Raw genomic sequence first — 13,748 nt, forward strand, 5'->3', positions numbered from 1 at the left:
ATTAAGTCCCCATCCCTGGAGGTATTTAAAAGACGTGTAGATGTGGCGCTTAGGGACATGGTTTAGTGGTAGATTTGGCAGTGTTAGATTTACGGTTGGATTTGACGATCTTAAAGGTCTTTTCCAACCTAAATGATTCTATGAAAGGGGGGTTCTGTGTCCTCCCACACATCTCCATGGCAGAGACGGTCCTCCCTTGGCTCCTCCTCCAGCCCAGGGTGCAGCATCCTCTTTGTATCCTTAAAGCACTTGGCGTATAACAGACACAAAAAAACCTGGCAAAGGCTTTAATTCTCGGGAATCATCTGGATTTGACGATGGGGCTGGTGCGGCAGCCCGCGGATTACGTTGGGAGAGCTCCCACCTCTTACAGGAAATAAAGGGAAAGTAATAAACATAAGAGGATTTTGAATACAGCAGCAATTTTTACGGCGAGGAGGAAGCGAGGACATCAGCCTGCCCAGTGTAATCCCGAAAGCTTGCTCTAACGATTTTTATATTACAACAGCCAGAGACTTGACAGCTCCTGGAGGCAAAGCCTGGCCCCTGTTTGTACAAGACACAGCAGAGACGAAATCCCCAGCGATCAGGTCCCAACCGATTCAGGATGGCCCCTCGAGCAGCTCTCCCTCTCGTTTACAGCAGGTGTCTGCAGCAGAAGCTCCAGAGACCATCAATCGTCCTCATCCTCCTCCTCCCAAATGACCCTGACCAAAAATACGCCTCTGGCCCTAGCAAGAGCTGTCAGGTGGGATTCCAGCCCTGCTCCCAACCTCTCCTGGGCATGCAGATGTCCTTCCCTACAGGCTGTGGCATCCTGTAGATGTGATGGCTATGGGCATTTGCTCCCCCTCAGTGACCTGTGCAAGAGGCCACCCTTAAGCAAAGTTGACTTTCTGAACATGCCCCTGCAGAAAGAGCATAAAGACCAGCAGAAAGACCAGCTCCCTGGTCAGTATGGTTTCCACCCCACTAGGGTCCCTTAGGTACAGCCAGACTTGTCACTGCTGTGTCACACTATGTACCTGCTCTGCTGGAAACCCCAGTGATGGGAACAGCCTTTGCTAGGAGGGTGATCCAGGAGGCACGTTGCTGCCATGCTCAGCACTGAGGCGGGGGTGTTGGAAGGATGCTGTGGGTGGGACACGTCCTGCTCCCTGGGGATGTGTTCACGTGAGCTAGCGTCCCTTGGGTCTTCCAGAGTCAATGGAGATTTTGGCCATGTAGTCCATGGTGTGATTTCTAAAGGACAGTGTTGAATTTGGACCTTTTATGTTTCTCCAGATGGAGGAACATCTGCCCATCCTGTATCTCCGCTCAGCCCTTTCCTGGTTTGCCATCCCGGCAGGTGAGCACTCGAGAGCTGAGACGCAAAGATGACGAGATGAGGAACATCCGGGTCCATGCCCTCCTCCATGCGGGGGCCATCATCGCTGTGGATATCTTCTTCCACTTCTTCTACATCCTCACCCTCCCTTCTGACCTGAAGTTCATGAACCGCCTCTCGGACTGGTCCTTGGGTGAGTGGCCATGCTTGGACCGCTTATACCTGTATTCAGCATCAAGGCAGTGGTGAGTGATTCAGATCTCCATCCATCTCCATTAAGAAGCCTCGTCAATGTGTATGTTGGACAGGTTTGGACAGGTAAAGACCCCCTTCTTCCCATTGACAATGCACAGAGCTGGGGTCTGTCAGGTGGCATTGGTTTGACGTGCTCATAGGATCCTCGAGTAAATTATTTGGCTCGGGGTTTAAGAGGCTGAATACCAAGCCGTTCCCATTGCCTTTGTCTGGACTGGAAGGGAGCTCAGAACCTCCAAAAATCAACCCTGTGCTGTTGCAATCTGGTATCTCAGATGCCTTCACAGGTGGCCACCCATTATGGGTGTTTGTGAGCCACTGAAAAGGCTGCAGGGCTTAGGTTGTACAGAGGGCAGCTCAGGGGACTTGTAGCTGCTGTCTTCAACTGCCTAAAGGAGGGTTGTAGAGAAGGTGAACTCTGCTTGGAGGCTGCCAGGGAAGAAGCAGGTCACAGCAAACAAGGTGCAGCAAGGCAAAGTCGGATTGCACGTAAGGATTTTGGTTTTTTTCTTAGAGTGGTCAAACATTGAAACAGGGGCCCAGAGGGGTTATAGATTCTCCAAAAACAGAGATGTTCAACACTTAAATGGACAAGGTCCAAAGCGACCTGATCTCCATTCGACACTGGCTGTGCTCTGAAAAGGGCTGGACTAGGGACCTCCAGAAGCCAAATTCCTGGGATGAGTAGTGGTAGCAGCACTGGCATTCAGCTGGCAGCTGGATGGAGGATTCCAGCTGGCCAAATACACATCTGATGGCAGCATTTGAGATGCCATAGGGTATCTGACATCCACATGGGGCTGGCACAGGGCAAACAGAGGCTGGAGAAACCCCATGTCTCCCCAGAGTGGCAGCTGGAGGCCAGGAGAAAATCCTAATGCAGCTAGAACGGCACTACCATCGATTTAGGGTGTCCTAAGAGACGTGGGTGGACTGACCAAGCATGTGTGCTACTCCAGAGGGAGCTGAGCTCCTCTGAAGGCTCTGCTGACTGGATTGACCAGATCTGCCTTGTCCACGGTGGGAGCTCAGGCACGGCTCACATGGAGGCACTGTGTGGCCCTTAATCTGTGAGCTGAATCCCACCAAGAAGGGGGCATTTTAACTCCTGTTTGCATAGGAATTTGAAATCTTTGGTATTTTTCCTGCAAGAGTTGTTTCCAGCGTCAGACACCTTTCCAAGACAGATGTCCTGGCCCTGGCTCTGCCGTAGCATCAGTGTTACATCTATGGCCACGAGGAGGTGGGACGGGGTGCATTTCAATGAAGGTGTCAATAAAACCTCAGAGGTCAGAGTTGAGAACTGTGATGAGTTTGTCATAGGTTAACAAGCCTTAGAGGGGAAGAAAGATCTTGTGCTGGAAGAAATGAGATCTGTATGAGCTTCTTGGACTACCAAGACCAGTAAACATTTTGCTCCCAAATACCCCAAGAAGATATTGTCATTTGGTTCAAGCGCCTTAAAAAGCTACTTAGTTTTAAAAGCTTTGCTGGTCCAAGACGGCAGTAGACTGTCTTCTCGGTATTATGTTTGTTGCAATAGACTACATGCTCCCACAGGACATGATGTCCCCCAAAATCCCGAAGGTGATACATCCTGTGGTCCTCTTCACCTGTTTGACTCTCATTTTTGCTCCAGCTGGCTTGGCCTACTCTAATTTGGTGTATGACTGGGTGAAAGCTGCTGTCATGTTTGGGGTCATCAACACCATCGCCAGACTGGACCACTTGGACCCACCCCAGCCCCCAAAATGCATCACCATGCTCTACGTCTTTGCAGAAACGTGAGTACCCCACGTGCATTAATGAAGACAGACAGCGTGTCTGAGGGACAGACAGTGGCTGAGGGAACTGCAGTTGTGTAGCCTGGAGAAGAGGAGGCTGAGGGGAGACCTCATCGCGCTCTACAACTACCTGAAAGGAGGTTGTAGCGAGGTGGGGGTTGGTCTCTTCTCCCAAGTAACCAGCGATAGGACGAGAGGAAATGGCCTCAAGTTGCGCCAAGGGAGGATTTGATTGGACATTAGGAAAAATTTCTTTACTGAAAAAGTGGTCAGGCCTTGGAACAGGCTGCCCAGGGAAGTGGTGGAGTCACCATCCCTGGAGGTATTGAAAAGACGTGTAGATGAGGCGCTTAGGGACATGGTTTAGTGGGCATGGTGGTGTTGGGTTAACGGTTGGACTCGATGATCTTAGAGGTCTTTTCCAACCTTAATGATTCTATGATTCTATGTTTGACCTGAATGAAACGCGCATGGCAGGGAGGAGGTCTGGGCTGTGCTTCTGAGCAGCTGGCCTATAAATTGGAGATTACCTACATTGAACGGTCTATACTGAACCTATAGTCTAGACCTGGCCATAGCCCAGGGAAATATTCTTGGGCAGGAAGCAATAGATAAGGAGAGAGGTTACAACCACATCCATAGTGGGACCTGTTCAAGGAAGGAGCATGGAGAACTGCTGTGAACAAGGTTCAAGATGTACCTCACCAGGGGCCTGGGTGCCTTCATTCTGTGGCTGGCTGCTGCGTGGAAGGCTGTCCTTACACTGTGTGTTTTAACGTGCTTTTTATCATCTGCATTTTAGGCATTTTGACAGAGGGATTAATGACTGGCTATGCAAGTAAGTGTCTAATCAACCATCTCTAGTCTGGTTCAAGGTCTTCTCTTTCATCACAGAGCAGTGAAGCATTAAATGCTCTTCATCCCAAAGCTGAAGTGTCCTCTTCTGGGTGATTCCCACTACGGCATGGAGTCATATTTGGTCTGTTTATCCCTAAGACCATTGAATTAATCACTACAAAGTGCAACAGGCCCCCCCCAAAGTTGGGAATAAGAGAATCCTGTCCCAGAAATCCCTTTAAGTCTGGTGGGTTTAGCATTCCCTCAAGGGAGGAAGAGTCAGGTTCATATTCCACTAGGAGGAAAGGGGAATTGAGCCCAGGTCTCCCATATCCTGGGTAACAAGGGTGGCCTGAGCTCCGTCTACATCTCCCTCAGCCCTTCAGCTCTCTTCAGCCACGAGTACACACCAGCAAACCTGTACTGAAGGTGGTAGCTGCTCTGTGATGAAATCCTGTGCACCAGCAAGTCTGAGAGAGCCTGCAGCTCTACAGATCCCCATGTTTTATTAACTCTTTACCTGCAAGAGGGGGAAAGGGTGGTATTTTGTCCTTAAGGAGCTATAGGTTTGTGAGGAACACAAGCCACAAGCAGCTGGAAAATCAGTTTATTGCTAGAAGGTGTCAGCCAAAACATCCTTCCTTTCTCACTGGGGTGCTCTAGGTTGACCTGCCTGTGAGGAGCTTGTGGTGGGCACGTGTGGGAGAAGGGACTGCAGAGGGTTGTTCTTGACTATGAGGAACACTGACCACTTTCCTTGGCCGTTAGGTACGTGTATGACCACATTGGAGAGAACCATGACAACGTCATGAAGGAGCTCATGGCCACCATCGCCACCTTTGCCGTCACCACCCTGTGGCTGGGGCCCTGTGAGATCGTTTACATTTGGTCTGTCTTTAACTGCTTTGGCCTCAACTTTGAGCTCTGGGTGCAGAAGTTCTTCCAGCTGGAGCCTTTTACCAAACTGGAGGTGAGGAGCTGGGCTGCAAGTGGATGGGGGAAGATCAATGGGTCTGGGGCCAAACTCTGCTGCTGGAAAATGTCCATGACTGTACAGAGCTCAAATTTGTTTATACACGTCAGATCCATTTTCAGCTGAGACTGAGGAGCAACATTCCTGATGATGCCGTGCAGCTCCATGTCCAAGCCTCCTGCCTGGAGCCCTGAAGCTCTCTCCTGTGGCCTTTAGCATCCTTGTGATCAGCTACTCAGCCGTGCAAGGGAAGCACGGTCCTGGTGCTCTGCATCCCTTCATTTCATGCACTGTGTCACCCACCCAAGAGCAAATTCCCACCTGCCCCTATGATGCTTCATGGGGAATTTAGGTTGGGTGTGGAGCTTTCAGAGGGAAAACGGAGGTCCAAAAGAACCAGGAATGCAGCCCCAATGAGGCATCAAAGTATCACAGATGGACACAAAACCTGGAGTCTGTCCGTTGGGAAATGTTTATACATTTTCATATGGAAATCATTTGTTCTTCTTGTTCTGCAAAACATCTTGGCATTCTGAGTGGTTTTGATCTGATTTCTGATAAAAGCAAATGTTTAGGTACTAGAATTAATTATTTTCCAACCACTCCAAAGCTTTGTGCCCTGTCTCTGTTCAGGACCAAGGTGCCTCGGGGACATGTTGGAAGAAAAACTTAGGAAATACCATTCTGGAAACAATTATGTTCCTTATTTGTTTTTCCCAACCTAAAGTCTGGAGATCCTAAACCGGTTCAGTAAAGGCCCCTTTTGAATAAAAACTTCGGAGAGCAATCCTCCCGTTTGCTCTCCTTGTTGAACTTTTAATCAGATTATAGCACTCGCAGGCAATGAAATCTCCTTCCCTGCGGCACCACAATTCTCAGCAGTAAGTGGCCTGGGGATTCATCGTGCTCTTTGAAGACTTCTATAAACCACTTCCCCGCCCCAGTCACAGCAGCTGCTCCGGAGGATTATGTGCCAGTGACAATTTCACTCTGCTGCTGTCACTAGTTTTCAGCTTTTTTTTTTTTTTTTTTTTCCTAATTCTTAAGAAACAATTTCTACCAGGATTTGGGAGTGATTTGCACATAGGGCTAATAATAATCCTGGTATACAACAGCATTCATCTGCGTTGCGGAACGGCTTACCTGAGGCAACAGATGAAGAAAGCGGTACTCGGCCTTTACAATTAGCATGAAACCGTGTATAACATCTTGCCCCTACCCATGGGACCTTGAAACACCAGTCCAGAGTCCCAAATGCATCTGAATCCAGCAGCAGAACAGAAGTTTTACCTTGTCATCATGTTTCTTCATCCCAGAGACACTAAAGGCTGCTCTAATTTTTGCCTACCCCTCTGCGATCCCAGGTGGAGTTTGGCTGGAGTTGGACCAGTGCATCCCCTTTCCTTACAGCCCCGTTTTTCCTCACTCTCTGCTCCTCTCCCCTCCACAGGCCAAAATGTCAGCGGCCATGTCTCGGCGAATTAGGGCAGTTTTTGGGGCGGCAAATTTCTGGGCCATCGTCCTCTACAACATCCTAGCCCTCAACAGCCTGGAGTTTGCACTGCTGGTCACCAAGAGACTCCTTCTGACGGGTAAGATGCTACCAGCCTTCCCCATCAAGGCACCCTTCTCTTGACGTGGGGACATTGGTAGGGGAGCTGAGGACTGGGAATTCCGAATCCTCTTGGTGGCCTGGCCATTGGCTTGTTACATGGCTGCTCCCAATGTGCTTAGTTATTGTTCAAAAGGTGCAGGAAGCTGTTTCTTAGCTCCCATCCTTCTCGTGTGAGCTCTCTGGGGTATGAGCTGCCTTCCAGGTGTGCTTGTACAGCTCCTAGCACAGCCTGACGCTGTGATTTAGACTCCTTGCAGCAACGCAAAGGTCACATTCACCCCACCGAGGTGGGCTGTGAAATGGTCCCCTTGCTGGAGAAAGGGATTTACTTGTCCTACCTCATCTCCTTTTGCTTTAGCAGTTACTCCTGCGTCAACCTGAAGGTGACAGGTACAAATCCTCGTCCTAGGCTCCTAATGAACAGTCTTATCTGTACATTTCTAATCGGTGGATGGTGGCACTATTTTGAAGTCTTCTTGAGCAGCCCAGGGTATAAATAGCCATTGGGAGCACGTGTCCTCCAGCCCTCTCCGGGACAGGGCTGGCGTAGGAAATGGATAATGTGACACTCTGGGCTCAGTGTGCCAGAAGTGCCTGCCCGCTGAGCTAGCTGGCTTTTGCTGGTTGCATTATTCATTTCAGAGGTCCTGTTTTAGCAGGTACAAAGCTCATGTCTCCCCTCTGCTGTGGATACCAGACTTGTGGTTACAAATGCCGTCAGACCCTTCCTAAGTGGAGGAGAGCTCCCGGCTCTCAGTCATTTACCTAGGTGACAAAACCATAGGTTTTGTGGGTGCACAGTGTGTCCCCACGAGGTATGGGACAAGGCTGGGGTTGATCCTCAGCATCAGTGGGGCACAAAGCTTCCAGAAGGTCACAGTGCTGAACAACGATGGACATGGGCAGGTTGAATGGGCAGAAAGTCAACCACACCAAGCCTGAACTTGGAGGGCAGAAGGAGTTTTGGAGGTAAGGGAGTGCTCAAAGCCAGTCCAGCAAGTTCTCACATTAACCGTGGTCCATGATGTCTTGGTGGGCTCAGGCACTGCTTCATCTAAGATCTGATCCTGGGAATTTCTCTCTTCTCTCAGTGAAGCTGTAGGGCTGGATCCACAATAGAAAATGTCGTTGGCCATCATGAACTTGTGGGGCATCCCAAACCCACCTGAGAGGCAGCAGTGCTGGAGAAAAGCTGGCCCCGTTAGGCAAGCAGCTACACCAAGATGACCATGTCTCCCTCCATCTTCTAGGTTTCCCTGTCAGCACCTTATCCATCTGGTTCATCACGTACTGCGGAGTGCAGCTGATCAAAGAGCGTGAACGCGTCCTGGCCCTCGAGGAGGAGAAGTGTAACAAAGCAAAGGTGGAGTAGAGGGAGGCATCAGCAGGCTTGTCCCAAAGCCTCGTCTCCCCTCCAGCCACCGCAGGGCTCTCCAAGCACTCCTGACAATCGGACTGCAGGAAAGATTTTCTGTAAGACACAGTGGGAGTTTCTCAGGCTCCCCATGCGTGGCAGATGGCTGAGGTAGGCTCCCAGGACATTTCTTTAATGCCAGCAAGAGCCACCCCCATCATTTTTCTGACCTTCGGACATTGTGCAGGCCTAGAGATTTCACCCCCTGCTTCCCATAACACCTGGTCCACCAGCACTTGGCTATCCTGCAGGACCTGTAGCCTATGTCTCCCAGAGGAGACTCTCCAAGTCCCATGGATGAAGGTTTTAGGGTGGGCCAGACACACAGCTGTGAGAAAGGGATTAGCTGGAGCTGAGCTTGCTCTGAGCAGACCATCTCCAGGTTGCTTCCAGCCCAAGCATCCTATGTTTCTTTCACTACAAGAAATGGTCAACATCCACTGTCAAGTGTTCAGCATCTATGGCTGTGCAGTAAGGACTGTGAAATGGCTCAGCATGATCTATACCTACCACGAGGCTAATAAATACATAGTACAGTCTTTATAGCAAAGCGAAGGAGGACCGGGAACGGCACATTGAAGGGTAATTATCTCCCTACCATTGTCAGCGGTGCAGAGTGATAGCTGTTACGATCTCTGCAAAACAGGTCCCTTCAGTGCTAAATGTCTTGAAAAAAATGATTTAGTGCCAGCATCAGCCATAGTTAATGAGAGTGTGGGAGCCATACCTGCTTCACAGCCATCGCGCATCGTGTACAGGTCGCCTGGGGAGCGGGCATGCCAAAGAAACACAACACATGGCTCACAACTGCTTGGTCTCCAGGCTCCAATTCAGACCCAAAGGGCCCTCCACTGCTGGGTCTCCGACCGATGTGGCCACCATGACCATCCTGCTGCGCTACGTGTCCTGGGACTCAAACCAAATCCCATTTGCATTTTTACATGCCGTGGACAAAGGTTTAAGCTCACATTCCTACCCATGGCTGAGGAACAGAAGATGCTATAGCCAACTCTTACTCATCTCCAGCCATCCATCCCTTTACTCAACTGACTTCGGTGCACACAGCCGAAGCCCATGACTGCATGGCTGAATGAGCACACACACATATGTACAACCAAAGCAGGAAGACCCTGAATGAAGGGCAGTGATTTGGGACTCGGTGGCGGAGGGGAAGCCCATGATGGACTCCTTGGAGAAGTAGACTTTGGGACACTGCATAGTGAGTGCATTGAATAAATGTACATGTGTGAAACACGGTGCCTTGGGGGAAAGGTGGGTTAATAATTGAAAAATAGCTCGCTCTCTCTTACACTTCAGAGTAACTTTCAGTGGCCTTATGTCTGAGTTCTGCTGATGTTTGGTGAGGGCAGAATCTGGACCACTTTGTAATGTGGGTTGAGATGCTTGGTGCTGGTGTGTTCTGGCTTCCCTGAAGATGAAACAGGATCGGTTCCTAGCCAGCTTTCAGCTCTGCCAAAGTAATTTGTGAAGTCCCTGATAAATGTCATTTATTTATGTAGTAAATAAACGTTGGAAATCTGTGGCACCTGTTTTGCTGCTGTAATGCAGGTGCCACCCTGGGTAATGCACTGCCATCAGAGCTGAGAGACACAAGGCTCTCTTTGCAAGTCCGCACCTCCCACCCCTAATTGTGACACAAGATTAGACATTGCTGAGTTTGATAGAAACCCGCCTTAGCGGCATCACCAAATTGGAGGTTTGGCTGCAGCTTGATTCATATTCACCTTACTTTAACTCCATCTTTGTAGTGGTGGAATACCACGAGTCTACTGCCATCAAACTTTCATCCATGTAGTTTTTATTTCCAGGTGCCCGACCCAAAATGTTGGAAGTAACAGCAGGTATTGTGCCTTGGTAGCATCTCCAGTCACATCCCCAAAACCCCTTCAGCTACCAGGCACATCCCTTTTTAACACAGACCTGGTGCTGGACCTTTGGTAGATGTTTCTTGGCATCTCCATTATTTCAGATTTACTCTTTACCACCAAAACAGCTATGACATGGTGTGCTTCCTCCCAGTGTAAAATTCAGCTCTTCTCCTCCACACGGGTGTCCTTGCACAGCTGAAGCCACCTTGAGCTGCCAAGACCAAGGGCTCTGTCTCTGCAGGTGGCTCAGCCCAGGTCCCTGGCTGCTCGGGAGGGTGTCCACCTCCCGAGAGTGGGTGACTCACATGGCACCCACCTCCCGAAGTGGGTGACTCACATGGCAAAGCCCAGTGACTCTGCACTGCCCTCCTGACTTGGATACTCCGAGAGAGAAAATAACGCATTCACTAAGGATCTAAATTTACCCAGCAGCTGCATCTGTTGGAGCTGCCAGAAGGAGCTAATCTTAGACACAGAGTGATTCGTTAGAGAGACAGTTCATGGGAGAACTTGGGCTTTGCCCCCCTTTGCCTGAAGTTATCCCCTTGTTTATCACTGCTGTTAGAAGCCCAGGGGGTCTGCTGGGCCATGAGCACCCAAGTGGTGCTATCTCAACCATGTCTCACTGTTCAGCGCTGTGCAGGAGATCCTCAGCCTCGGTGTATGCCTCCGTGGAGCGGGATTTATCAACTGCTCATCTCTCTCCTGGAGAAGAGTATCTCATCTGATCTGGTTATTGCCTGCCTGTTAGTAAAACTTGCCTGAGAAGCCAAGAAAAGCAATTATTTATTGCAACTACAAATCCAAATTAATAGCCCTACACTGGACACTTTCTTGTTCAGCCTGACATGGCTGTGATTCCTACATTCACCTTTCTTGTTCTAAAATTCTGTATGAGGGGGAGTGATGGTGCTACATTGCATCCCCTTAGGATGCTTTCCATGTATCCTCACCCACTCCCATGTCATGGGGGACTATTGCCCACCTAGAGACACACTTAGTAACTGACTTAGTCCATTGGTCGTTAGAAATCACTAGCTGTAGTCCCGTTAGACCTGGGGCCAGTTAGCTGAGGGCTATTTCAGAACAGCCCACCTCATTCAGGGCTCTGTTGTCTATTATACAGCAGTCAGCACTTTTGGGGGGTACCCTGGGGAGAGTCGATTCACCCATTCATGTGTTCCTGGAGATAATGGTAACTATGATCACTGCTCACCCTTATCGCATCCACATGTGCCATCTCATCTGCTTTTAGATGTTAAATCCCTCTGGGCTTGGCTGGTACTCGCTTGGAGACCAGCTTACCTTAGTGGTGACATGTTGGACCCAGCAAATGAAAGATGGATGGGACAAGTCTACTGTGGTCAAAGCCTCCACAAGAGATAATGGTTGCAGAGGGCTCAGAATTGATGATTGCCTCAAATTCCACTGCTACCATCAAGAAAAGTCTCCCGTAGCAATCAGGTGTGGCCTTGGCTCTCCAGTCCAGCAAGGCTCAGACCAAGCCCCCCCCCAAATCCTATTGACTTCCCTGCACATAAACAGATTGTAAAATGGCAATGACCAACCAGTGTGAACAAATGAAAACCAGGAATGAGGGAAGACACACAAGTGAGAATGAAATACCGTGCCTGAGAACCAAACTGGAAACGTGTAACCTAAAATGTAAGAAGGATAATAATCTGAACACCAAATACTCGGTGGGTGAGAGGAGCTGAAGCTTGTGGATCTGAGCTGCATAAAGCACTGCCAACTTTTCACGTCCAGCCCCAGGAGGGTTCGGGAGAGGTGCACGGTGGCTCTGAGAGCACCCCTGGGTCTCCCCATTAGCACCGCGTGAGCTTCCCCACAGCGCAGAGCTGCTCAGAGGCTTTGGGTCCACCAGATCGACCTTCTGTCCCACCAGGCTGTGGCAGAAACTTCTCTGGGGAGGAATCAGCCTTATCAGAGCCAAGGAGGTTTACAGACCATTTGAGGTCAGGGTTAACACATAGGGCACAGCCTGTATGTCCAGCCTGGGCCATATATGCGATCTACACCCGTTTTGATGACAGGGCTTGGGATGGATGCTGCTGTATTGAACTGAGAGCAAAAAATGGTGGAAACATAAGGCAAGGTATCACACGTGTGAATGTTGCCACAAGGCATCATGAGGACAGTATCCCAGCACTGCTGGTGTTAGGAGGCACTGGGAAGAGTTAAGGGTATCTAGTCCGGGTTCATGATTTAAACTCTCTCTAGAGCAAATGGGGAGAGATGGACATCACCGGAGTCCTCTCATCTCAGGCAAGTGTCTAACTCAGGTGCAGTGAACCAGCTCCCAGAGCTATCTGTCTCTCCCCATGGCTGTAGGGAGCCTAAATGACACAGTGCACCGAGGAGATGGTGCTCTGGAAAAACCAGGGCTGCTTCCCCGAGCCTTGGAGCTGGTCCAGCTGCTGTGCAAAGCCACCGACGCCGATGAAGACCCCAGAGCAGGTTTGGGACCGGCACGGTCCGGGGTGGACCACAACAAAACCGGGAGCCACAGCCCCACCGATGGGTCAGGAGCTCCTCTGGGAAGGGACGGCCTGTAGCTGCATTTTAGCAGCAGCACCTCGTGACGTGGGGAATGTGGAAGCAAACCTTGGATGACAGCACACGCCGAGCGGGACAGCAAAAAGGAAAACAAGCCAGGGCTCAAGGGAGATTAAAGGCAGAGAGGGAAAAATCCCAGCCGGTAGCACGACAACGCAGGATTAAACTTGGGAAAGTGCAGAGCTAATGCAGAGGGAAGGGAGAGGGGGTCGGGGTTGTCCAGCCCCAGATGTCTGGGAGCAAAGAAACGTTTCTGAAGTTTGGCCCAGTTCAAAAATCAGTGCTCGTCGTCTGATCCCGTCATGGATGAGCAGAACAGCAGAAGAGCTTATGATGTGAGCTCCAAAAACAGCTTGTGATTATTTCCCTGCTATATTGGTACCTCCCAGATGCTGCTGGAATGTCACCAGTACAAAAGGGCTTCATACCAGTACAGCTCCCTCCCTCTTCCTACTTATGTAGATAACCATCATTGCACAAAGCACTTTTATAAATACATCCATGCCAGGGTAAGGGGTTATCTGGCTTTAAATACACCAAGAAGAGTGGCTAATATCTTTGCATAGACTTAATTAAATCGTTAATTAAATCTGTGCCATGACTGAGTGTCAGCCAGCCCAGAGGGTCCATAGTAATGGAGATAAAATAGATTCATGTATAAGTTTTACCATAGGTATAAATAATTACAGCTACTCTACTCATCCATGTCTGTCAAAACTAATTTGCTTCTTCATGAGCTCCATGGGAAGAGCTGGACCTGGACCAGCCATCTGAGGGCCCATGGGGCTTCCTAGACATCCATGGGCATGCAAGCAGGACACAAGACCTGCTGGAGACCTCAGCCTTTCTGGAGCATTAGCTCAAGGCCAGGCAAGTTGTCCTGCTGCAGCTCTAGACTTCAACAGGGGGGTGTTGAATCTCAGTAGACCTTAGCAGGAGACCCTCAACTCACAAGAAGATGCCTGTGTTCAGATGTCCTAATCTGTGAGTTGAAGCCCACCATTGCGGTCTCTTTACTTCTGTTCTGCCTCAGCAAGATGTGGAGAAGATGGATTTAGAATCATAGAATCATAGAAT

The 13,748-nt window shown here is 49.8% G+C and overlaps 1 protein-coding gene across 1 annotated transcript in view; it reads left to right on the top strand.

The window, feature by feature from the left end:
* Positions 1 to 8,252, top strand: part of HHATL (hedgehog acyltransferase-like) — a 13,773-nt gene extending 5,521 nt beyond the window's left edge. The window contains exons 6-11 of the mRNA XM_009587909.1: positions 1,349 to 1,520; positions 3,222 to 3,366; positions 4,169 to 4,204; positions 4,972 to 5,173; positions 6,627 to 6,768; positions 8,042 to 8,252. Coding sequence (XP_009586204.1) covers positions 1,349 to 1,520; positions 3,222 to 3,366; positions 4,169 to 4,204; positions 4,972 to 5,173; positions 6,627 to 6,768; positions 8,042 to 8,163 — 819 coding nt within the window. The 3' untranslated portion in view covers positions 8,164 to 8,252. The remainder of the gene's footprint in view (positions 1 to 1,348; positions 1,521 to 3,221; positions 3,367 to 4,168; positions 4,205 to 4,971; positions 5,174 to 6,626; positions 6,769 to 8,041) is intronic.
* Positions 8,253 to 13,748: the final 5,496 nt, after the last annotated feature.

The sequence above is a fragment of the Fulmarus glacialis genome, unplaced genomic scaffold (genome assembly GCF_000690835.1).
Source record: "Fulmarus glacialis isolate BGI_N327 unplaced genomic scaffold, ASM69083v1 scaffold16731, whole genome shotgun sequence".
NCBI classification, from domain to species: domain Eukaryota; kingdom Metazoa; phylum Chordata; class Aves; order Procellariiformes; family Procellariidae; genus Fulmarus; species Fulmarus glacialis.